General features: G+C 34.0%; 4 protein-coding genes across 21 annotated transcripts in view; 3 read left to right on the plus strand and 1 right to left on the minus strand.

Annotated features, from left to right (window-relative positions):
- LOC120356820 (dipeptidyl aminopeptidase-like protein 6) overlaps window positions 1-26,641 on the minus strand; it is a 528,524-nt gene that overhangs the window by 71,201 nt on the left and 430,682 nt on the right. The gene's annotated exons all lie outside the window — the stretch shown is intronic.
- LOC120357209 (serine/threonine-protein phosphatase 6 regulatory ankyrin repeat subunit B-like) lies at window positions 358-5,169 on the plus strand. Of its 2 annotated transcripts, XM_039447178.1 has the most exons (11): window positions 358-786; window positions 870-1,125; window positions 1,308-1,498; window positions 1,908-2,163; window positions 2,365-2,561; window positions 2,658-2,885; window positions 2,993-3,321; window positions 3,399-3,663; window positions 4,193-4,471; window positions 4,614-4,879; window positions 4,977-5,169. In XM_039447178.1, the coding sequence occupies exons 1-11, from the start codon at window positions 391-393 to the stop codon at window positions 5,041-5,043; spliced, it is 2,730 nt and encodes a 909-aa protein (XP_039303112.1). In that variant the 5' UTR covers window positions 358-390; the 3' UTR covers window positions 5,044-5,169. The 2 variants fall into 2 exon arrangements, with proteins under 2 accessions (XP_039303112.1, XP_039303113.1); XM_039447179.1 differs by lacking the exon at window positions 4,977-5,169 and having other exon boundaries at window positions 4,694-4,879.
- On the plus strand, window positions 378-24,923 carry LOC113006086 (transient receptor potential channel pyrexia-like). Of its 2 annotated transcripts, XM_039447182.1 has the most exons (12): window positions 378-508; window positions 19,221-20,579; window positions 20,663-20,918; window positions 21,101-21,294; window positions 21,702-21,957; window positions 22,155-22,351; window positions 22,448-22,675; window positions 22,783-23,114; window positions 23,192-23,447; window positions 23,974-24,252; window positions 24,396-24,661; window positions 24,759-24,923. In XM_039447182.1, the coding sequence occupies exons 2-12, from the start codon at window positions 20,184-20,186 to the stop codon at window positions 24,817-24,819; spliced, it is 2,721 nt and encodes a 906-aa protein (XP_039303116.1). In that variant the 5' UTR covers window positions 378-508; window positions 19,221-20,183; the 3' UTR covers window positions 24,820-24,923. The 2 variants fall into 2 exon arrangements, with proteins under 2 accessions (XP_039303116.1, XP_039303117.1); XM_039447183.1 differs by lacking the exons at window positions 378-508; window positions 24,759-24,923 and having other exon boundaries at window positions 19,894-20,579; window positions 24,476-24,661.
- Window positions 9,193-14,695, plus strand: LOC105204211 (transient receptor potential channel pyrexia-like). Of its 2 annotated transcripts, XM_039447188.1 has the most exons (10): window positions 9,193-9,654; window positions 9,747-9,999; window positions 10,195-10,382; window positions 10,452-10,652; window positions 10,768-11,096; window positions 11,174-11,429; window positions 12,192-12,410; window positions 13,577-13,876; window positions 13,966-14,222; window positions 14,320-14,694. In XM_039447188.1, exons 1-10 carry the CDS (start codon window positions 9,256-9,258, stop codon window positions 14,351-14,353), a joined length of 2,436 nt encoding a protein of 811 aa, XP_039303122.1. In that variant the 5' UTR covers window positions 9,193-9,255; the 3' UTR covers window positions 14,354-14,694. The 2 variants fall into 2 exon arrangements, with proteins under 2 accessions (XP_039303122.1, XP_039303121.1); XM_039447187.1 differs by having other exon boundaries at window positions 13,966-14,695.

Here is a 26,641-nt window from a genome sequence, read left to right on the forward strand (position 1 = left end):
TTGTAAAAAGCAACTTTGTAATAGAATATGAAAGATTTTCTATTCGGTAATAGGTGAGTAAAAAATATTGAAAACACAAAAATCACTATAATTATACATTAATTATTATATTTACGAGCTATAAAACTTTATTTTAATACCATGTTAATTTATTGTGTGTATAAATTTTGTCATACACACAAAGCGTCTGACGTAAATATGACATAAACCAGGTATTAAAATAAAATCGTAACAAAATAAAAAACATTAACATATCCTTTGCTTGCCTTATCCGGCTGATAAATATTTAGATGTTCAGGTTAATCACGCACAATATGCGTCAGTTTCTCACGAGCACTAGAGAATCTAGTGGTTTTTATCGTTGACGTTAAAAAAAAGGAAAAAATTGCAATGCAAAAATGTAATCCTGAACATATTGTACTCATATCAGCATTCAAAAACGGAGAGTTTGACAATGCAAGTGAAATTTTGGCGCGCGATCACGAAAATAAATACGTAGGTCCATTAGGTGTCCTTCAAATCACAGCCCTGCAGATGGCTGCGTGGCAAGGAAACGTAGATCTGTTGAACCAACTTCACGGAAGAGGCGCCGATATAAACAGCATAGATAAAATTGGTAGGTGCGCACTTTATTACGCGGCGTACAGCGGTAATACTGAGGTGATAAAATGGCTTCTTGAACATGGAGGAGATGTCGACATCAAAATCGGTATCTACTCGTCTGAGACCAACATCCCTAATGATGTAGACACCGCGAACATACAATATAGCCCGTTAAAAAGACCGGTTCGTATTTCGATCGTAAATTTCTACTAAATCGAAGTAAAAAAAATAGAAATCACGCTCCTTTTTTAAATGCTTTGTTACAGTTGCCAATACCCGACTGCAAGGGAAGAACACCCTTGCATTATGCAGTGGAAAATAATCACGCAGACGTTGTGCGCATTTTAGTAGAAAGAGGAGCAGATGTGAATGTTGAAGACGAGGACCGGATTACCCCGTTGCTCTTAGCAGGAAGCGCGATGAATCGCACCAATCGCACTGAGATGATTAACAAGTTCGTCAAGATCGTTAAAATTTTAGTCGACGCAGAGGCGTCTGTTAACGCTATTCATCCGGAAACGGGTATTAGTCAATCAATTGAACGTTACGCAATAGATAGAATCACCCTATGCCATCATCGAGTCCATACCTGATCATATAGCCATCATTGTAAAAGGAAATTATTAGATATATCATTTACGAATATGTGTGTACGAATTATTTGTAAAATTATATAAATGTTATCACGCGTTCAACTTTGCTAGGTAACACTGCTCTGCACCGTGCGGTAAAGTTAGACAGTGCAGAAGCAACGATATTGTTAAAAGATGCACGGCCGGATAAATGCAACAACTCCGGAGCTACGCCTGTTCATATTGCCGCGAATAGAGGAAATATTGAAACACTAAGGATTCTACTTGAAGCAATATCATCCGATGTTGATAAACCTGATAAGGTTAGCTATATTAGATCCTGTTTCTCGTTGGCAAACGAATATAAAAATGATAGAAACACGGAATGGATCCGCGTGTTGAAGATCGTGCTGAGCTCGCAAAATCTAATTCTTATTTATTCTAGCAGATTACCTTAATGTATCTTACGATAACTAAAATTGAATGAATAACAACTTTCTTAATAATCTCTAATAAGAATTACAGTTTCAAACAATGAAGATACAAAGATAATATTATTTGAGTTTTGTAAAAGAAAATAAAGATTTATCTATGTATACGTAAAATTAGATTTTTGTAATTTATAAAATAACAATTAACAAAAATTAGGTGTGCTATTTTTTTGTCGCAGACTATAAGTCAAAATAAAAAAAAAATAGAAATTACGCTCCTTTTGTAAATGCTTTGTTACAGTTAACAATACCCGACTGCTGGGGAAGAACACCCTTGCATTATGCAGTGGAAAATAATCACGCAGACGTTGTGCGCGTTTTAGTGGAAAGCAGAGCGGATGTGAATTTTAAAGACAATCATCAGATCACCCCGTTGCTCTTAGCAGGAAGCGCGGTGCATCGCACCAGTCGCACTGAGACGATTAACAAGTTCGTCAAAATCGTTAAAATTCTAGTCGACGCAAAGGCGTCCGTCAACGATTCTGATCCGATTACAGGTATTAATCAATTAATTGAACGTTACGCAATAAATATAGAATCACGCTATGTCATCATTGAGATTCATATCTGATCTAAAATCCAACACTGCCAAAGAAAATACTTATTGTTATACATATCATTTGCGCGCGCGCGCGCGCGTGTGTGTGTGTGTGTCATTTGTAAAATAAAACAAATATAATCATGCTCAACTTTGCTAGGTAACACTGCTCTGCACCATGCGGTAATGCTAGGCAGTGCAGAAGCAACTAAGATATTGTTAAAAGATACACGGTTGGATAACTACGACAATTGCGGGAATACGCCTCTTCATATCGCCGCGAATACAAAGAATATTGAAATACTTAACATTCTACTTGAAGAAATGTCACACGAGTACATTGATATACGCAATCAGGTTAGTCATATTAGATGCTGTAGTTTATTACAGATAATTATTCATTTGAGATAAAATTATATAAATCAAAATTTTATATTATCTTTATCCGTTTAGGACAATCATACCGCTCTTCATAGAGCAATTTATCACGGTCATCACGAGTGCATAAAAGCTTTGATCAGAGGTGGAGCTAATTTAGCTGCCGAAATAGTCACGGGATTTACCGGCGTGAATGATATATTTAGTCATTTTGCGGAACCAATCGACTTTTTAACAGACGTCTTGAATTCTTGCGTACAAAGTCTTGCAACCGATAATTCTCCTTCAAAGAAAATCGAGAGTGTAAGAATTGCTCTACGTTTTCCCTCTTACGTACTGATATAGATATTACTTTCTTATTTTACTATGTTCTCTTTACTGAATTATAATGAATGGAACCTTTATTAAAGATCATTGTCGACTTCGGTATATTGGCTCCAAGAGAAGAGACGCAAATGGCAGTAGTCGCAGCCATTATTGACGCAGTTTTGTATAAAGAACAACTGGCAATATTACAGCATCCTGTTGTGGAGACCTTTGTCAGATTAAAGTGGGAGAAAACAAGAATATTTTTGTTTCTTTTTATACTCATATTCTTGTCCTTTGTTATTTTTCTCTCAAACAACGTCTTAATATTTGCACATAATGATGCTGATTACGTAGTGACTCGAAGAATCGTAGCAATCTATTCTTGCATTCTTTTGCTTCAAAATATATTTCAAGTTATACCAGAATCAAAGTAAATATGCATCCAAATAATAAAAGTTTGCATTTTTCGATTAATTAATGTTGGACTTATATGCCTAAACATTTCAGGAATTATTTAAAATTAGAAACATTGTTGTCATTTATATGCACCATACTATCCTTGACAACGAGACAACTATTCTTGATAGCGGGAAGGTTCATAAACTGTTCAAAGGAAGAAACCGAGTCTGGGCATTGGATAGACTCGGTGCTACATTTCATCAGCATCGCAGTCTTGCTGAGTTGGATGCAAAAGATGTTGTTAGTTACCCAAGTTCTAATGTGGGACAATTATCCGCTCATGTTTTACACGGTGTTGATGAACATTCTAAAGGTTAATCAACATGTTATTTTTTCTTAGAGCACATTATATTATGATTTATACATCTAACAAAAATCTATTTACAAAATAGAAAAATTATTCTCAACTTTCCGTCATAACTACGTTTCTTTTTCTGGTTGTTACGCTATTTATATAATACATTAAAGAAAATTCTTGACAGATGAGAGTAATTGTATGTCGAACATAATGATTATCTTTGTGCGTAATTTATATTGGTTGCAGGGTTTACCGTTTAGACTAATGATTTTCATGCTTCAGATGACGAATACTAGAATAAATCATTGTAATTTAAAAAACAATTTAGTTTTTTTGGCCTTTGTTTATTTCTTATTTTCATATGACAAATTCTTTAACCATAACTAAGATTATAAATAATTATGAAAAATTAAAAATAATTATTAAAGAATTAAATCTGGACTTAAAAAGTCACATCAATGAAATAAAATGAGAATTTATATCAAAACGACTTTTGTTATTATAATTAATTTTATGCATGAAAAGATTTTTAATTATTTTTTAGGTTCTCTCAACATTTCGCTGCTGGATTATTGGATTTGTATTAAGTATTGCCGTTTTGTATCACGGAAACGATCAATTTCACAATTTCTGCAGATCTATCATAAAACCTGTAGTAATTATGATGGGCGAGAAGTTGTTTAAAATTGAAAACGGTGGTAGTACTTCGCTATCAGTCATAAATGGAATCGTGTTCATGGTCTCCGTCATGTTCGCCAGTATCGTTCTGATTAATCTCATCAACGGTCTGGTGGTCAACGACGTTCAAGGTCTTGAGAAAAAGGTACGATATACGAATATTTAGAAACAGACCCGCAAAATTTTACTATTCAATGCCACCTCAATTGCCAAAAGCTACATAAAACTATGTAAAAATAAATTAATATGCAAATTAATCAACATCGTAATTAATATTGTAACATTAGGGCCACATGCGTCGATTATTGCAACAAGTGGAATTTGTCGCACATCTAGAAAGAGTGATGAAATATCGAATTTTTCGCAGCAAGTGGCTACATCATCGCTTAAGAAATCTACTGAGCTCGAAAGGCATAATAGATACAAAAATTACGCTGCTTTATAATAACAAACATATACAACATAGGATTTATCGTTGGAAGCCTCAGAAGATTCCGGATCATCTAAAAGAAGCTTTATTTTTGTTAGCCAAGAAATCTTTCAAGAACAATAAGTATGAATTGTATAAGATTATAAAATTTAAATTACATTTTTTCACGCTTTGAAAATTGAAATTATGTCTAACGTTGATTCGTATTACTATGTTTTAGTTCAGCAGACAAAAATATAAAAATTGACGATACAATCTTAACCCAAGTGGTACGTAAAACAATATAATAATGTCTTAAAATTGCGTGATTTAATTTTCAATCTAAATGATATGTATTTAAGAAAAATGTATGAAATCTTTATGTCGTACCAATTGTAAAAAGAATAATGTATTGCTTTATGGAATAAATAATACGCTACTTTTAATAAATAAAGTCCAAGTGTAGTATCTACCATATATGTATGTGTATTTCTATTCAAGGGTCTTTCTTTTCTATTCCAAACTTTAATTTTTTTTAAACAAAGGAAGTGATACCATTTATATAATAAATAATATAGTTTTAAAAGAACCGCTTTGTTCAAATCGCTAAAAGAAAACCAGAAACATATTTTTCTGAAAAATTGCTGTTTTTGCTATGTAAATGACATGCTACTAATTTTACAATATAATAAGACATTAAAATAGAACTCGTATAAGCGCCGGAATTAATATTGAGCTAATTTTTATGTTTTGTGACGTGACATCCTGACCGGTCGTTTGTCACAGGGGTCATAAGACCCGACCGGAAATGCACGCTGCGGTTTTACATCCTCTCGGCTCGGAGACAGAGACGTGTTGGCGCGTGCAATTATAGAGTCTCGCGTTTTGTTTGTGTGTGTGTGCGTGCGTGCGTGCGTGCATGTGTGTGTGTGTGTGTGTTTATCCGTTAATTTTTAGTGACGTTTTGCGCGGATTTTAAGATCGGCGACTATCTATTGCTAATTCTGTATCGCGGATGTCTCACCCGGCGAGAAGACTACGAGGAAGAGGACGTGCCGCCATTAGGAAATTATTGAATTGCGTAGATATTACGTGGGATTGCAGGAACGCGCACTGCAAGTAATCTCCTTTCACATTTAAGAATTTTATATCATCGCGCACATATACAACCTTAAGGCCGCTGCATATTGCAGAATATCACAGGAGGGAAAGTCGGACAAAGAGATGTCGACACTCCGAAACATCGCGTGGAAAACCCCGGTAATGAAGACGCGAGAAGACATTTCTGAATTGGTCCTGAGCACGCAGACTGCGGACGCAAAGAAAAGTCCGTAAGCTTAGCCGTCCGGCATCGGAAAAACCATGGGCGAATTCGCGGATTGCCCGAAAATACCGACCTGACTCAAAATTATGCGCTAAAGCGCGATAGTCTGATTAGCGAGGACCGCGAGGGTCAAGTGATTAGGCGGACCCATCGCGAGGCACAATAAATTTCCATGCGTGGGATAAGAGTAGGGTGGAGTAATCCTGCGTGCCGCCTGCGGAAGATCCTTGCGCTACGACCATGAAGTAAGATTAAAGAGACGAAACTGCATAGGCTGGGAAGAAAAAAGTTGGTCACCAAAAATATTCTGTAGACCATAGCGTCGCCATCTTGGATACTGATTTTATTCTTGTTGTTTACCAAATGTTAAACAAAAATAAAATGATGCACGTTGGCATTTTATCTTTGTCTAACATTTGGTCAAAGATGCCGACGCTATGGCCCACGGAACATTTTTTGTGACCACTTTCAATCTCTGCAGTTTTGTCTCCTTAATCTTACTTCATGGTTACGACTTGCTTCGCTGTCGGAAACGAGCCGTGCCGAGTCGAGAGGAAGATTGACGCCTCGAGGATTTTTGAGTTAAGACAGTGTGTCATGGTGAGACAAAGTATTCTTGTAAAGCTACCGATTTCACCGATCGGATGGGTCGCGCGCGCGGTGAGAGTTAGTAGAGTTCGCGTTCTGTGCGAGCGGATTTTCCACCGATATTAGAGCACGTGTTGGAGTGCCGTGTGCCTTGTTCCGCCAACGCCGCCCCATCCGATCACGTCGCGTATAATTTCTTGTCGTTTATTAAAGAGCCTGTCGACACCACAGTTAAGTCTCGCGTTATAATTCTTATTCTTGTGCGTTACTTTTAGTCACGTCTCGTATTGTCTTTGTCTAACGTTCGCGTATTTTCGATCGCGTGTTCTCTGTTGAGTCCGTATGTATCTTTCGGGTAAAATAAGTGTGCGCGTGTCAGATAGTGCTGTGTGCGAGCGGCCTGTATTGTTCGTCGATTATTAGCGTTTCCAGTCGGATTTTGCTTCTGTCTTTAAGTAAGCTCGTGCCAATGACCGCGTGATGGCATGTTTTCCAGCCGCGTACGCGTACATAACACGCATTCTTGTTGCGAATTATTATTCAATGTCAGAAAATACAGAAATATAATTGTTAATCTTATGATTCATTGATGTGTTCTCTCTAAGCTCCCTCTCTTCCATCCGATAGCCCACACCAAACCGCCCCTTCTGCCAATTTCGTGGCTGAGCTAACGGTTAAGAAAGCCCATTGTTGCTCGAGACGATTACGAATATTAACTTAGAGATTTCGACAGTATAATATTGATATGAGAGTGGCACGCTCATTCGTGCTTGGCGCTCAATTTTCATATTTAATTTCACGTGTTTAAGAGAATTAATCTCGTATAAGGATTTTTATGATAACTAGCGTCACGGGTACGCAACAAAGTTGCACCACGCTCGTGAGTGCGATCGCAGCTTATATTTGGAATATTACATCATCTGTACTTTAATAATTATTAATTATTAAACAAACTGTTGTATAAATGTAATCCTAACAACTAATTTAAAAACAAATTTAAGTTAATATTTATGTTAATTATTTCGTGAAGAATTTTGAATATTAGCAATTATCAAGAAGTATACATTTTATTCTATTTAAAAAATACGTTAATTCTGTTTTTATTTATTTGATTTTTGTTTTCCCTCATACTTGTGTTATTATAAATAGAAAGAAAAAACTTTAAGGACAGAAACTTGAAGACAGAAACTAACATTAGACTATAACTTTATTCGAACCATTTCCTAGTTATTTCTCAATGATACAGATTTTTAACTCTAGTTCACCATATCCTGATCTAGTTAATTCCTGAAGTGTAATCTTGTTTTATAGTTTCCTGTTTCCTGTATATTATTATAAATTTAATTATTTCAAATTATTCTCTCGACTTGCTATTATTTCATGAGCACAAGATTTAGATTATATATTTTTTAATTTTTACAATACAAGTGTTAAAATATTAATTAGAATGAAAGTGACAAGAAAAATTGAACTGATCACAGATCGAAATATGGCAAACTTTGAACCCTAATATACGAATAAATGAGACCAGCTACAGTTAAAAAATTTTATCGTAAAATTTTGATATTAATGAGGTACCATCATAATACAATACTTAATTTTAAAATTTTTCAAATAAATTTTTTTTCCCTTAAGAAAAAAAAAACAAAAAACTTCGCGGAAAAATTGAAAAAAAATGGATTTTTTTGCGAACTCTTAAAACTAATAATAAATACATCATTTTCAGTTGAAAACAGTGCTCAATAATTTTTTAAGTAAATTTTAAAAACGTTTACAAGATTCTCCAAAACTGCGCGCTGCATACTTGCCGGATTTAAGACACAACTCCAGAAAAGAATCCGAATCTAATAGTGCTAATCAATTTAATTATTTATTAGACGCTTGTACGCATCTCTACTATTATCCCTAATCACGGAAAACTGTAAAGAAATTATTACAAAAAGTCTTACTTCGCACGGGGAAATAAAAATTTTTTATTGCAATAAAATTTTTTATTTCAATAAAATGTTTGTATTATTTCCTCCTTAATACTATAAAATTACATTATATTCCATTGAAACTTTTTTAAATTAAATGCATTCACTTAAAGTAGAACAGACAAAATTTTAAATAAAAATACAAAAATAGTACCACTTATATAGGTATTTTGTAGAAAAAATAGATTAAAAACAAGCGCGCACAGACACGTACGCACGCACACGCACACTTGGCACCTTTTTCTTAAAAAGTTAATTTTTTAATACAATATAAGATTTTTTATCCGGTAATAACGGCTAAATAAGTAAAAAAATAATAAAAATACGGAAATTTATATAATTATACATCAATTAATTATTTACAAGCTAAAAAATTTTATTTTATAATCACGTTAACTTACATCAATAACTTTGTTCATTTACACAAAGCTAATGTGACCCGAGTTAACCTGGTCTTAAAATAAAAATCGTATCAAAACAAAGATATCATACACTTTGCGTCACACATCCAGCTGATAATGGATAGATGTTCTTAACCAAATGTATTGTGCGTCAGTTTCTCACAAGCATCGTGGACGAATCAATTCGTTGTCACATCATTGTCGTTGACGTATAAAAACGGAAAAATTGCAATGCAAGACGGCGATCCGGATCATATTGCACTAATATCAGCGATAAAAAATGGAAAGTTCGACAACGCAAGTGAAATTTTGGAGTACGATCACGAAAATAAATACGTAGGTCCATTAGGTGTTCCTCAAGTGACAGCCCTGCAGATGGCTGCGTGGCAAGGGAACATAGATCTGTTGAATCAACTCCACGAGAGAGGCGCCGATATAAACAGCAAAGATAAAATTGGTAGGTGCGCACTTTATTATGCGGTGTACAACGGTAATACTGAGGTGACAGAGTGGCTTCTTGAACATGGAGGAGACGTCAACGTCAAAATCGGCATCTACCTAAAAGAGAACTTCATACCTGACTATATATACATCGCGAACAGACAATATTATAGCATGTCAAAAGGACTAGTTCGTACCTCAAACATAAAGCGTAAATTCCTACTAAATCTATAAGTAACAAAAATAGAAATTACGCTACTTTCTTAAATATTTTGTTTTAGTTGCCAATACTTTACGGCGGGAAAAGAACGCCCTTGCAATTCGCGGTGGAGAAAAATTACGCAGACATTGTGCGCGTTTTAGTGGAAAGCGGAGCAAATGTGAATGTTGAAGATGAGTACCCGATTATCCCGTTGTTCTTAGCAAGAATTTTGGTAAATCTCAACGATCCCAATGAAATGAATAAGTTCAATGAGATCGTTGGGATTCTGGTCGCCGCGAAGACGTCCATTAAGGCTTTTCCAGATAATACAAGTATTATTACAATCAATTATTTGAACGTTACAAATTAAATAGAATCATAGTATGTTATCATCGATCCATACCTAACCACAAATCCGTCATTGCCAAAGAAAACTTATACAATTAAATACATCATTTACGTAAGTGCGCGAATGTCTGTGTATCATTGTAAAATAACATAAATATAATCACGCTCAACTTTGGTAGAGATCACTCGTCTGCACGTTACGGCAATGCTACGCAGTGTAGCAGTAACGAAGATATTGTTAAATGGTGTATGGCCATTAAAGAACTACGAAAGTATGCTCCTTCATTATGCCGCGGAATTAGGCAATATTGAAACACTTCTACTTGAAGCAATATCACCCGAGTTTGATAATGATACACCTTATACGGTTAGCTTTTTTATTTGATACAAAATTATATAAGACAGACTTGTATATTACGTACTTTTATCCGTTTAGGACATTACGGCTCTTCATGTAGCTGCTTTTAATAATCATCGCAAGTGTGCACAAGCTTTGATCCGTCATGAAGCTAATTTAGTTGCGAAAACAAAGACCGGAATTACCGTCGTGGATGCTATATTTAGTTGTATTTCGCAACCATTAGACTTTTTAATAGACGTCTTAAATTCTTGCGTAACACCAGAATGTGACAAAAGCGTAAGGATAGCTCCACATTTTCTGTTAGACCCTCTTATGTGCAGATATAGATACTACATTCTTATTATTCAATGTTTTCTTTGCTGGATTCTAATAAATGGAATCTTTGTTAAAGATCGTGGTCAACTTCCATATATTGACTCCAAGAGTTGAGACGCAAATGGCAGTAGTCACAGCCATTATTGCAGCAACTTCGGATATGAAGCAACTGGCAATATTACAGCATCCAGTTGTGGAGATCTTTCTCAGATTGAAGTGGAAAAAAATAAGAATATTTTTTTTCCTTCTTATATTCATACACACGTCCTTTATTATTTTTCTCTCAAACTATGCTTTAATGTTTGCACAAAATGATGCTGATCACGTGGTGACTCGAAGAATAGTAGCAACCTGTTCTTGTATTCTTTTGCTTCACAATATAATTCAAATTATATTAGAACCAAAGTAAATACTCACCCAAATAATAAAAGTTTGCATTTTTCGATTAATTGATGCTTGACATATATTCCTAAACATTTCAGGTATTATCGCAGACAACTAGAAATGTGGTTGTCATTGATATGCGTCATACTATCCTTGATAACGTCGATAGCAGAAGAGTTCGTAAAATGTTCAAAGGAAGAAATCGAGTCTCGGCATTGCATGGATTGGATGCTACATTCCATCAGCATCGCAATCTTGTTGAGTTGGATGCAAATGATGTTGTTAATTAGCCGAGTTCTAATGTGGGGAGATTACGCGCTCATGTTTTACACGGTATTGAGGAATATTCTAAAGGTTAGCCAAAATAATTAACATATTGTTTTTTCTTAGAGCAAATTATACTATGTTTCATACATTTATCAAAAATCTAATTACAAAATATAAAAATTAGCATTTTTTAACTTTTTACGACAAATCCGATTTTTTCTTAATCTTTAAACACACCGATTCTGTAAAATACGAAAACACATTTTTGGGTCTGGGAGGCTTTTTCAACTTTGAGAAGTTATGACTTTGATTACAATCAATATTTTAAAAAATTTATTTTTTTAATGAAAGTTTGGAATGTCAGAAGGCACCTCCGGAATCTCCGGTCCCGGTGTCTTACCACCTCGACCACTGGGACACAGTGATATTTCTCGCAATATTTGGTATATGAGTGACAACGCATTCTAATTGCGTGATTCTAAAAATTAAAATTTTTCAACTTTCTAGCACAAAAACGTTTTTTTTTTCTTCTTAAAGTCGTTGCGCTATTTATATATACATAAAAGAAAATTCTTGACCTATAAGAGTAGTTGTAACTCGAACATAATGCTTGTCTTTGTGAGCAATCATTAATTTCATGATTTATCGTTTAGACTGATGCTTTTCATGCTTCATATGAGGAATTCTTTAACCATAAATAAGATTATAAATAATTATAAGTAATTAGTAGAGAAATAAATTCGGATCTAAAAAATCACGTCAATAATATTACATAAAAATTTATCTTAGACACTACTCTTGTTATTATAATTAACTTTTATATATTAGGACATTTTTATTATTTTTTAGGTTCTCTTAGCATTTGGCTTCTTGATTTTTAGATTCGCATTAAGTTTAGCCGTTCTGTTTCGCGGAAACAATCAATTTGTCAATTTCTGGAGTTTTATAAAGATAACTGTGGTAATGATGGGCGAGTATGACTACGACAAGCTGTTTGAAATTGAAGACGATAAGAGAAATTTTCTACCAGTCACAAGTGGAATCGTGTTCATGGTCTTCGTCATGCTGGTCAGTATCGTTCTGATTAATCTTATGATCGGTCTGGTGGTCAACGACATTCAAGATCTTGAAAAAAAGATACTATATACAAATACTTAGAAATAGTCCCGCAAAATCTCACTATTCATTATGTTTCAATATTGTTCTATTAGGGTCACATACGTCGATTAATAAAACAAGCGAAATTTGTCGCACATCTAGAAAAAGTGATGTCACACCGAATCTTTCACAGGCCTCGGCTACATCATCTCTTAAGAAAGCTATTTCGCTCGAGACGCAAAATTACTACAACAATTATGTTGTCCTCTCATGAAAAATATTTTCGTTATATGAATCCTTTTATGAACCCTCCAAAGATTCCAACGCATCTAAAAGCTTTATTTCCAGGAAATTTTTCAAGAACGATAAGTATGAATTATATACAATTTTACAATTTGAAGTACATTTTTCTATTCGTCGATAATTGAAATCACGTCTAACGTAAATTTGTATTGTTATGTTTTACAATTAGCTTAGCAGACAAAATCAAAGAAATTGACATACAAAACTGACTTTGATACTATCCAAATTAGAGGAACAAATTCAAGAATTAAAAATACATTGTCATCATAATTTAAGATTGGAAGATCGTAGAAACGACGCGGATTCTTTAAAAAAAAAACCTGTTTAAAAAAAGTCTTAAAAATATTTAGTATATTGCAATCATTTTTCGGTGTACTGAACTATTAATCTTTTAGCAACATTTATACTCATAAAGTACTATAGAAAATTTCGTTATCGGAACTGTATATTTAAAAAAAAAAAGATGTGTGTGTGTGTGTGTGTGTGTGCGCGCGCGCGTGTGCGTGTTTATGTATATAAATACGTAAAAGACAATGCACGACAGTAATTGTAACTCAAACATAATGATTATCTTTGTACGTAATTATTGATTTCAAGATTTATCGTCTAGACTTATCATTTTCATGCTTCAAATGACGAATTCTTAAACCATAAATAAAATTATAAATAAATATAAATAATTATATATAATTATAAATAATTATTAACAAAATAAATCCGGTCTTAAAAAATCGTGTCAATGATATCACATCAGAAATTACATCATATATCACTTTTGTTATTATAAGTAATTATCATGTTGTACATTTAGAGCTTTTTAATATTTTTTTTAGGTTCTCTTAGCATTTGGTACCTTAATTATTGGATTCGAAGTAAGTTTTGCCGTTTTATTTCCCGGAAACGATGATTTTAAGAATTTCTGGAGTCCTTTAAAAACAACTGTGGTAATGATGATGGGCAAGTATGAATTCGGCAAGCTGCTTAACACTACCACCAGTCAGAACGGTGAGAGTACTTTTCTAATGGCCCCAAGCAGATTTCTGTTTATCATTTTCATCATGATCGCCAGTACTGTTCTGATTAATCTCGTAATCGGTCTGGTGACCAGCAAAATTCAACGATTTGAAAAAAAGGTATGCTGCACGAATATTTAAAAATAGACCACCCCCCCCCAAATTTTACTATTCAATACCGTCTCATTATCTCAATATTATCATATTAGGGCTACAAAAATCGATTATTGAATCATGTGAAATTTTTTGCACAACAAGAAATATTGATGTCACACAAAATCTTTCCCGAAAAATGGCTACCTTCTCGCTTAGAAGAACAACTGCTCTGGAGTTGCGATGTTACTCCAAATATTACAGTGTCTCGTAACGAATATGATAACTTTTTTGATATTTTGAACTCCAACATTCCAGTTCATCTAAAAGATGCTTTATTTCGGTTAGCCAAGAAATCTTTCAAGGACGATAAGTATGAATTGTATAAGATCATAAAATTTCAAGTATATTTTTCCATGCTTCGAAAATTGAAATTATGTCTAACGTAAATTCGTATAATTATGTTTTAGTTTAGCAGACAGAAACAGAATTGGCGAGCCTTAACCCAAGTAATACAAACTTAAAAAAATTAAGAATGTCTTAAAATTGCGTGATCTAATATTCAATCTAAGTGATTATCCTTTCTGAAAAAATCCGTGTTAAATCGATAGTCGCAGTCTCTCGAAGTTTATTGTTGCCGCTTTTCCAAAATGCTCATTGGTTCTCGCGTTGTGCTTACTTCGTGAGCTGCTGTCATCGTGGAGATTGCGTTTTGACAGTTGTAGTTTTAACTACGTTATAGCTGCGCGCGCACGCGTGTGTGTGTGTGTGTGTGTGCGTGTGTGTGCGCGCGTGCGTGTGTGCGTGTGTAATACTAAGTATACTAAATTAAAAATGGGAAAAAATGTCCATGTAATCATGTAGATTTATTATAAAAAATATATATTTAGTTAAAAGTATAAATATTTTAATAAATTGGTAAATAGATATGGTAATTGGTGCACACAAATAAAAAAAAATTTTTTAATATTATAAAAAGTGTATAAATTTTTTCACATTTTTTATATTATATAAATTTGTACTCATTTCTTTTATACTTTACCTGTTTATATCATTACTATTATTTTTATTTTATCTCCCTTTTTTAAATTTTAGTCATCATAATCTTCTGTATCGAAGTTTGATACGTTAACTTCCAATTTGTATCTTCCGTCAGTTATTGAACCGCAACCTATCTTTTTATTTAATTTATTATTATATAATGTTACAAAATTTGTTTTGATATAACCTTCTATCACTATAATAATTATATATTGTTAAAGAAGAATTTTATTTTATATTAAAATGTTAATGTGATGCATTAAAAAATGTGATGTATTGTATAATTAATTTTTGTTAGTATTGTCGACTTTCTTTATTTATATAATAAATTGATAAACCCGAGAAACTTACTGACTCTTGTTGTTGTATTCAAAATTTCCGAAAAATTAACGTCTTCCGGTTCTGGCAGATTTAATGTGTTTTCAAATTTATATTTTCCTAAACATGAAATTCGGGTACTTAATGAGATTTGTAATTCATAATTAACATTTCCATTATTAAATTGAGTTGCTTTTGGTGGACGAGAATGTGCACCGTCTAAATAAATAATCTGTTAAAAAATGATCAAAATAATTTATTAATTATGCGACATTTATAATATACGTATGTCGTACATGTATGTATACATACATGTATATATAAAGAGAATAAAGTGCATGATGAAAACACCTACATAATTTGATTTTATGTGAGATTCCATCCGGTCAATTTCGTCATTCCAAGATATAACTTAGACACGGAAGTGTTGCAATCTTTTAGCTCCTAACTGTACATACTTGTATGTAGTTTTATTAGGCCAGTATTACATTTATCTTACAAATCTTTCTAATGTATTGAATGGTTACAAAAAGAGGAAAGTCTCAAATTTATAAAAATCTATTATTCTGCAATCAAGCAACAACTTAGAAAATCTGTTCTATATAAATGTAACAAAACTATAAAGGATAAATAAAACATATTTAATTTCAAATGTATTTTATTATAATTGTTAATATTTTAAACATATGATTGATTCTGAAAAAAGAAAGGATAACAATTGTTATTTTAATCCTGTGAGTTAAAATGGATTATGTAACCTATAAAAACTTCTTTTGAATTGAAAGAATAAGAACCACTTTATTTCAATACAGATATTTTAATTAAAAATTTAAAATGTTCGTATTATTTTCATTAATTTAATCAAACATTTTTTCAAATTTACAAATATATTTTAAATATATTATTTTAATATATTAAAATATATTTTAAATATATTTTAATATATTTAAATGTGCTAAATTAATATGTTTCAAATACGCTCTGATTTTAAATAATAAGAAATATGTAGAAAATATTTTCAATTAATTTACAAGTATATATGTAAAAAAGTACATTTGGATTTAAAGTAAAATTTTTATTAAGTAAAAAGTCTTATCATATAACCAATTAAAATTAAAATTTTATCTAATACTTCCATAAGTATGCGATGGGTTTCTGCAGCAGTTTTTTTAAGCTTGAAACAAAACTTGATGCAGGTTCTTTGCTCAGAAATTCCCTTCCCTACAGGGAAAACCATGTAAAAAAAACGCGCTTTATATTCTACCTCGAAGGTGGTGTGGAAACAAATGTATTGCTATTAGTGTTCTGCGGACACTTTGTTGGCCGTATAACGTGAAAATGGTTGTTTGTACATGAAAAATGTATAGAACATTTGTTGTAGAGAACAGTTCAATCTACAATTTTTATAATAACCATAATTGACGTACGACTAATAGAAAGCGATATATTCACAAAAAATCAATTTTTGTGACCTTTGACCTCGAATAACTTTTGAAGCTAACACGATATCGATGGGGACTTTTTGCACCTTGTTTATAATGTCTAAATAAAGGTGTGTGCAAAAATTTAGCTAGGTGGCATTTTTTCCGAAGTAAAATCCTAAAATTCCTGGGCTAATAACCTGATGCTGAAGTTCATCTATATACGCTGGTAAGCTCTGCGCATTGTATACATAATTATTTCTTCTTTCTTCTGTAGTTGCTATTTTGTATCCTCCCAACCTGCTTTCCTTTTCTCTTTTTGTAACGCCCTTTTAAAAGTAGGACATTCTTGACTGATGGCTTTATGGTCGTCATTTAGATTGTATGTTCTATTTTTGAACATACAATTCACACATTTGCTCTCCGTCGCTGTGCAAACACGCGAGCTATGATTCCCTGCGCATTTGCAGCATGTTTCTTCTCTCGTACAATTTTTAGCAATGTGGAAGTACCCCCAGCATTTAAAACATCTTTAGACACTGATGTGATTAAATACAGGACATTTCTTCCATTCTATATTTAGTTTTGATTTCTTCAATATCAGCTCGTGCGTCTCTTCATTTCCATCACATTCGCATCACTTCCATTATTATTGATCCTTCGTCATTTCCTCTTCTTTGATTGTTACTCTTTTCTTTAATAATTCTCTTCCTTTCTTTAACCATTCACAATTCGCATATTTACTGTATCTATTTTATTCTGCTTCTTAATTGTATTTATAAGTTCATTATCATCAAAGTTTATCTCTTCTAAATTTATGTTAAAAATTTTTACTTTTGGTTTCGATTGAGTCGACTCGAGCACTTTATAATGCTCTCCCAGCTTAGCTTGTACTGTCTCTTTCAATTTTTTCACCTTTTCTCCAGTTTCACAACCCATAATTACTACTCCTTTGCTACCTTTCTTTAATTTCGTTACTCCCATTGCCATATTTTTTATATCTACCTTCTCTTTTATTACTTTCTCTTTTTTCGAGAGAGAGAGAGAGAGAGAGAGAGAGAGAGAGAAAGAAAGAGAGAGAGAGAGAGAGAGAGAGGAACTGGATGCACAGCATACATATATTTAAATTTTTCCGCATTCTTTGAGTGGGCGACATTGAATTGATTGTATCCTTGAGACAGTATCTTTGAGACAAATTTTTTAAGAAAACAAAAAAATTTAAGAAAACTGACACAATCTAAACATGAGAGCGGCAGCTATGCGGCAATAACAAATATATCAAGACAGTATCCTTGAGACAAACTGCAGTTTTTTAAGAAAACAAAAAAATTTCCCGGTGTTTACCGCCGAATTTTTTTTATGGTAATGGATTAAGAACATTCTTTCCACTACTATGCCCTTTAATTATTCAGAAGCAGAAGCACATACAGACAGACACACACACACACACACACACACACACACACACACACACACACACACACACGCACACGCACACGCACACGCACACGCATACGCACACGCACACACACACACACACACACACACACACACACACACACACACACACACATACACACACACACCTTTAGTTATACTTAATTATAACTATATTACATAAATCAATAATAATAAAAAAATAAAAAAAATTGTTTTTATTAATTTATGTAAAATTTTTTTGAACTTGATTAATTTTTTAATTTTTTTTTATATTTATTTAAATATAATATACATTCACTATTAAAAGCTTTATAGCGCTCGCGTAGCGGGCGCTTGTTTTGTTCTAGTGTATAGTAAAAAATGTATGAAATCTTTACGTCGTACCAATTGCAAAGAGAATATATTGCTCTTTAGAATAAATGTCAAAACTTAAAATAAATAAAATCTAAGTGTAGTATCTACAAATGTATTACTATTCGAAGGTCTTTCTTTTCTTATTCCAATCTTTAATTTTTTTAAACAAAACAAGTGGTATTATTAAAATAATGAACACGGCATTACCAGTCGAAAGTAGTTATTAATGCCCAATAATTTATTAAGTAAATTTTATAAACATTTCCAAAATTCCTCCGAAGTCATGCGCGCCGCATGATTGCCGGATTTAAGACACAGCCCTAAAAAAAGAGTCCAAATGTAATATCGCAAAATTAAATTTCTAATAAATTTTATCATTTATTTGATACTTGTACACATCTCTATTATTTTCCGTAATCCCAAAAAACTGTAAATTATTGCGAAAAATCTTACCTGAGTTAGGGTAATAAAAATGCTTTATTTTCAATAAAATTTTCTCATTTTGTACTGTTTCCTATTTAATTCTTTGAAATTAAATAAGAAACAGTTTTTTTTCTTATCCGGCTGATAAATATTTAGATGTTCTGGTTAATCACGCACATTATGCATCAGTTTCTCACGAAGCTAGAGAATCTAGTGGTTTTTTATCGTTGACGTTAAAAAAAAGGAAAAAATTGCAATGCAAAAATGTAATCCTGAACATATTGTACTCATATCAGCATTCAAAAACGGAGAGTTTGACAATGCAAGTGAAATTTTGGCGCGCGATCACGAATATAAATACGTAGGTCCATTAGGTGTCCTAATCCTACAGGTGGCTGCGAGGCAAGGAAACATATAGTAGAACTGTTAAACCAATTACTTTTTTAAATTAAATACGTTCATTTAGGTTAAATCAGAAAAAAATTTTTAATGAAAATACTAAGATAATCTCACTTGGGTATTTTGTAGAAAAAATAGATTTAAAGCCAGCGCGCGCACGCACACACACACACACACACTCGCGACGCGCACTTGCCGCCTTTTTCTTGAAAAGGTAATTTTGTAGGGCCCGTAATTAACACGGCCCTGGCGCGTTCTGTAAAGACTGTAATTTTTAACCACCGCGGCGCTGATAGCTATGGGCCCGCGTGGCGACACCGGCAAGCGTGCGAGCGCTCAAAAGATCAAGATCAATCGTGATCCGTGCAAGTGTTCTTTTCGCCATATGTACGTGCGGTCAGAGTCTCGTCCTGGCGAGTCATTAGCCGTCAAACTATTTCTTAATAAATAACTCTTACATTCTCGGTCAGTTAAATAGCGTGAGTGTTCGATTATTAGCCCTCGATACTATCGAAAATTATTCTACATCAGCGAAATCGTCCGTAATACTATCTGAGCGGCAGTTTTGCTACAATTTTGTAATACAATACAAGAGATTTTTACCCGGTAATAACGGCTAAGTGAGTAGAAAACATTGCAAATACAAAAATTTATATAAATATACGTTCATTAATTATTTACAAGCTAGAAAATTTTATTTTATTATCATGTTAATTCATATCGACAACTTTGTTCATTCACACAAAACGAATGTGACCTAAGTTAACCTGGTCTTAAAATAAAAATCGTATCAAAACAAAGATATCATACACTTTATTACACATCCAGCTGATAATGTTACATGTTCTTATTAACCATGCATATTGTGCATCAGTTTCTCGCTAGCATCGTGGACGAAAAAACTTTTGTCGTTGACGTATAAAAACGGAAAAATTACAATGCAAGACGGCGATCCGGATCATATTGCACTAATATCAGTGATAAAAAATGGAAAGTTCGACAACGCAAGTGAAATTTTGGCGCGCGATCACGAAAATAAATACGTAGGTCCATTAGGTGTTCTTCAAATCACAGCCCTGCAGATGGCTGCGTGGCAAGGAAACGTAGATCTGTTGAACCAACTTCACGGAAGAGGCGCCGATATAAACAGCATAGATAAAATTGGTAGGTGCGCACTTTATTACGCGGCGTACAGCGGTAATACTGAGGTGATAAAATGGCTTCTTGAACATGGAGGAGATGTCGACATCAAAATCGGTATCTACTCGTCTGAGACCAACATCCCTAATGATGTAGACACCGCGAACATACAATATAGCCCGTTAAAAAGACCGGTTCGTATTTCGATCGTAAATTTCTACTAAATCGAAGTAAAAAAAATAGAAATCACGCTCCTTTTTTAAATGCTTTGTTACAGTTGCCAATACCCGACTGCAAGGGAAGAACACCCTTGCATTATGCAGTGGAAAATAATCACGCAGACGTTGTGCGCATTTTAGTAGAAAGAGGAGCAGATGTGAATGTTGAAGACGAGGACCGGATTACCCCGTTGCTCTTAGCAGGAAGCGCGATGAATCGCACCAATCGCACTGAGATGATTAACAAGTTCGTCAAGATCGTTAAAATTTTAGTCGACGCGGAGGCGTCTGTTAACGCTATTCATCCGGAAACGGGTATTAGTCAATCAATTGAATGTTACGCAATAGATAGAATCACCCTATGCCATCATCGAGTCCATACCTGATCATATAGCCATCATTGTAAAAGGAAATTATTAGACATATCATTTACGAATATGTGTGTACGAATTATTTGCAAAATTATATAAATGTTATCACGCGTTCAACTTTGCTAGGTAACACTGCTCTGCACCGTGCGGTAAAGTTAGACAGTGCAGAAGCAACGAAGATATTGTTAAAAGATGCACGGCCAGATAAATGCAACAACTCCGGAGCTACGCCTGTTCATATTGCCGCGAATAGAGGAAATATTGAAACACTAAGGATTCTACTTGAAGCAATATCATCCGATGTTGATAAACCTGATAAGGTTAGCTATATTAAATCCTGTTTCTCGTTGGCAAACGAATATAAAAATGATAGAAACACGGAATGGATCCGCGTGTTGAAGATCGTGCTGAGCTCGCAAAATCTAATTCTTATTTATTCTAGCAGATTACCTTAATGTATCTTACGATAACTAAAATTGAATGAATAACAACTTTCTTAATAATCTCTTATAAGTATTACAGTTTCAAACAATGAAGATACAAAGATAATATTATTTGAGTTTTATAAAAGAAAATAAAGATTTATCTATGTATACGTAAAATTAGATTTTTGTAATTTATAAAATAACAATTAACAAAAACTAGGTGTGCTATTTTTTTGTCGCAGACTGTAAGTCAAAAAAAAAAAAATAGAAATTACGCTCCTTTTGTAAATGCTTTGTTACAGTTAACAATACCCGACTGCAGGGGAAGAACACCCTTGCATTATGCAGTGGAAAATAATCACGCAGACGTTGTGCGCGTTTTAGTGGAAAGCAGAGCGGATGTGAATTTTAAAGACAATCATCAGATCACCCCGTTGCTCTTAGCAGGAAGCGCGGTGTATCGCACCAGTCGCACTGAGACGATTAACAAGTTCGTCAAGATCGTTAAAATTCTAGTCGACGCAAAGGCGTCCGTTAACGATTCTGATCCGATTACAGGTATTAATCAATTAATTGAACGTTACGCAATAAATATAGAATCACGCTATGTCATCATTGAGATTCATGTCTGATCTAAAATCCAACACTGCCAAAGAAAACACTTATTATTATACATATCATTTGCGCGCGCGCGTGTGTGTGTGTGTGTGTCATTTGTAAAATAAAACAAATATAATCATGCTCAACTTTGCTAGGTAACACTGCTCTGCACCATGCGGTAATGCTAGGCAGTGCAGAAGCAACTAAGATATTGTTAAAAGATGCACGATTGGATAACTACGACAATTGCGGGAATACGCCTCTTCATATCGCCGTGAATACAAAGAATATTGAAATACATAAGATTCTACTTGAAGAAATGTCACAAGAGTACATTGATATACGCAATCAGGTTAGTCATATTAGATGCTGTAGTTTATTACAGATAATTTTTCATTTGAGATAAAATTATATAAATCAAAATTTTATATTATCTTTATCCGTTTAGGACAATCATACCGCTCTTCATATAGCAATTTATCTGTGTCATCGCGAGTGCATACAAGCTTTGATCAGACGCGGAGCTAATTTAGCTGCCGAAATAGACACGGGAATTACCGCCGTGGATGCTATATTTCATCATATTGCGCAACCATTCAACTTTTTAACAGACGTCTTGAATTCTTGCGTACAAAGTCTTCCAACCGATAATTCTCCTTCAAAGAAAATCGAGAGTGTAAGAATTGCTCTACATTTTCCCTCTGACGTACTGATATAGATATTACTTTCTTATTTTACTATGTTCTCTTTACTGAATTATAATGAATGGAACCTTTATTAAAGATCATTGTCGACTTCGGTATATTGGCTCCAAGAGATGAGACACAAATGGCAGTAGTCACAGCCATTATTGCCGCAGTTCCGGTTAGAAAAAAACCGGCAATATTATTACAGCATCCTGTTGTGGAGACCTTTGTCAGATTAAAGTGGGAGAAAATAAGAATATTTTTCTTTCTTTTTATACTCATATTCTTGTCCTTTGTTATTTTTCTCTCAAACAACGTCTTAATATTTGCACATAATGATGCTGATTACGTAATGACTCGAAGAATCGTAGCAATTTTTTTTTGCATTCTTTTGCTTCAAAATATATTTCAAGTTATACCAGAATCAAAGTAAATATGCATCCAAATAATAAAAGTTTGCATTTTTCGATTAATTAATGTTGGACTTATATGCCTAAACATTTCAGGTATTATTTGAGACAACTAGAAACGTGGTTGTCATTCAAATCCGTCATACTATCCTTGATAATATTAATACCGGAAAGGTTCATAAAGTGTTCAAAGGAAGAAATCGAGTCTGGGCATTGGATAGACGGCGTGCTACATCTCATCAGCATCGCAATCTTGCTGAGTTGGATGCAAAAGATGTTGTTAGTTACCCAAGTTCTAATGTGGGACAATTATCCGCTCATGTTTTACACGGTGTTGATGAACATTCTAAAGGTTAATCAACATGTTATTTTTTCTTAGAGCACATTATATTATGATTTATACATCTAACAAAAATCTATTTACAAAATAGAAAAATTATTCTCAACTTTCCGTCATAACTAGGTTTATTTTTCTGGTTGTTACGCTATTTATATAATACATTAAAGAAAATTCTTGACAGACGAGAGTAATTGTATGTCGAACATAATGGTTATCTTTGTGCGTAATTTATATTGGTTACAGGGTTTACCGTTTAGACTAATGATTTTCATGCTTCAGATGACGAATACTAGAATAAATCATTGTAATTTAAAAAACAATTTAGTTTTTTTGGCCTTTGTTTATTTCTTATTTTCATATGACAAATTCTTTAATAACTAAGATTATAAATAATTATGAAAAATTAAAAATAATTATTAAAGAATTAAATCTGGACTTAAAAAGTCACATCAATGAAATAAAATGAGAATTTATATCAAAACTACTTTTGTTATTATAATTAATTTTATACATGAAAAGATTTTTAATTATTTTTTAGGTTCTCTCAACATTTCGCTGCTGGATTATTGGATTTGTATTAAGTATTGCCGTTTTGTATCACGAAAACGATCAATTTCACAATTTCTGCAGATCTATCATAAAACCTGTAGTAATTATGATGGGCGAGAAGTTGTTTAAAATTGAAAACGGTGGTAGTACTTCGCTATCAGTCATAAATGGAATCGTGTTCATGGTCTCCGTCATGTTCGCCAGTATCGTTCTGATTAATCTCATCAACGGTCTAGTGGTCAACGACGTTCAAGATCTTGAGAAAAAGGTACGAACTACGAATATTTAGAAACAGACCCGCAAAATCTTACTATTCAATGCCACCTCAATTGCCAAAAGCTACATAAAACTATGTATAAAATAAATTAATATGCAAATTAATCAGCATCGTAATTAATATTGTAACATTAGGGCCACATGCGTCGATTATTGCAACAAGCGGAATTTGTCGCACATCTAGAAAGAGTGATGATATATCGAATTTTTCGCAGCAAGTGGCTACATCATCGCTTAAGAAAACTACTGAGCTCGAAAGGCATAATAGATACAAAAATTACGCTGCTTTATAATAACAAACATATACAACATACGATTTATCGTTGGAAGCCTCAGAAGATTCCGGACCATCTAAAAGAAGCTTTATTTTTGTTAGCCAAGAAATCTTTCAAGAACAATAAGTATGAATTGTATAAGATTATAAAATTTAAATTACATTTTTTCACGCTTTGAAAATTGAAATTATGTCTAACGTTGATTCGTATTACTATGTTTTAGTTCAGCAGACAAAAATATAAAAATTGACGATACAATCTTAACCCAAGTGGTACGTACTTAAAACAATATAATAATGTTTTAAAATTGCGTGATTTAATATTCAATCTAAATGATATGTATTTAAGAAAAATGTATGAAATCTTTATGTCGTACCAATTGTAAAAAGAATAATGTATTGCTTTTTGGAAAAAATAATACGCTACTTTTAATAAATAAAGTCCAAGTGTAGTATCTACCATATATGTATGTGTATTTCTATTCAAGGGTTTTTCTTTTCTATTCCAAACTTTAATTTTTTTTTAACAAAAGAAGTGGTACCATTTATATAATAAATACTATAGTTTTAAAAGAACCGCTTTGTTCAAATCGCTAAAAGAAAACCAGAAACACATTTTTCTGAAAAATTGCTGTTTTTGCTATGTAAATGACATGCTACTAATTTTACAATATAATAAGACATTAAAATAGAACTCGTATAAGCGCCAGAATTAATATTGAGCTAATTTTTATGTTTTGTGACGTGACGTCCTGACCGGTCGTTTGTCACAGGGGTCATAAGACCCGACCGGAAATGCACGCTGCGGTTTTACATCCTCTCGGCCCGGAGACAGAGACGTGTTGGCGCGTGCAATTATAGAGTCTCGCGTTTTGTTTGTGTGTGTGTGCGTGCGTGCGTGCGTGCATGTGTGTGTGTGTGTGTGTTTATCCGTTAATTTTTAGTGACGTTTTGCGCGAATTTTAAGATCGGCGACTATCTATTGCTAATTCTGTATCGCGGATGTCTCACCCGGCGAGAAGACTACGAGGAAGAGGACGTGCCGCCATTAGGAAATTATTGAATTGCGTAGATATTACGTGGGATTGCAGGAACGCGCACTGCAAGTAATCTCCTTTCACATTTAATAATTTTATATCATCGCGCACATATACAACCTTAAGGCCGCTGCATATTGCAGAATATCACAGGAGGGAAAGTCGGACAAAGAGATGTCGACACTCCGAAACATCGCGTGGAAAACCCCGGTAATGAAGACGCGAGAAGATATTTCTGACTTGGTCCTGAGCACGCAGACTGCGGACGCAAAGAAAAGTCCGTAAGGATAGCCGTCCGGCATCGGAAAAACCATGGGCGAATTCGCGGATTGCCCGAAAACACCGACCTGACTCAAAATTATGCGCTAAAGCGCGATAGTCTGATTAGCGAGGACCGCGAGGGTCAAGTGATTAGGCGGACCCATCGCGAGGCACAATAAATTTCCATGCGTGGGATAAGAGTAGGGTGGAGTAATCCTGCGTGCCGCCTGCGGAAGATCCTTGCGCTACGACCATGAAGTAAGATTAAAGAGACGAAACTGCATAGGCTGGGAAGAAAAAAGTTGGTCACCAAAAATATTCTGTAGACCATAGCGTCGCCATCTTGGATACTGATTTTATTATTGTTGTTTACCAAATGTTAAACAAAAATAAAATGATGCACGTTGGCATTTTATCTTTGTCTAACATTTGGTCAAAGATGCCGACGCTATGGCCCACGGAACATTTTTTGTGACCACTTTCAATCTCTGCAGTTTTGTCTCCTTAATCTTACTTCATGGTTACGACTTGCTTCGCTGTGGGAAACGAGCCGTGCCGAGTCGAGAGGAAGATTGACGCCTCGAGGATTTTTGAGTTAAGACAGTGTGCCATGGTGAGACAAAGTATTCTTGTAAAGCTACCGATTTCACCGATCGGATGGGTCGCGCGCGCGGTGAGAGTTAGTAGAGTTCGCGTTCTGTGCGAGCGGATTTTCCACCGATATTAGAGCACGTGTTGGAGTGCCGTGTGCCTTGTTCCGCCAACGCCGCCCCATCCGATCACGTCGCGTATAATTTCTTGTCGTTTAT

Source organism: Solenopsis invicta, chromosome 3, assembly GCF_016802725.1.
Source record: "Solenopsis invicta isolate M01_SB chromosome 3, UNIL_Sinv_3.0, whole genome shotgun sequence".
In the NCBI taxonomy this organism is placed as follows: domain Eukaryota; kingdom Metazoa; phylum Arthropoda; class Insecta; order Hymenoptera; family Formicidae; genus Solenopsis; species Solenopsis invicta.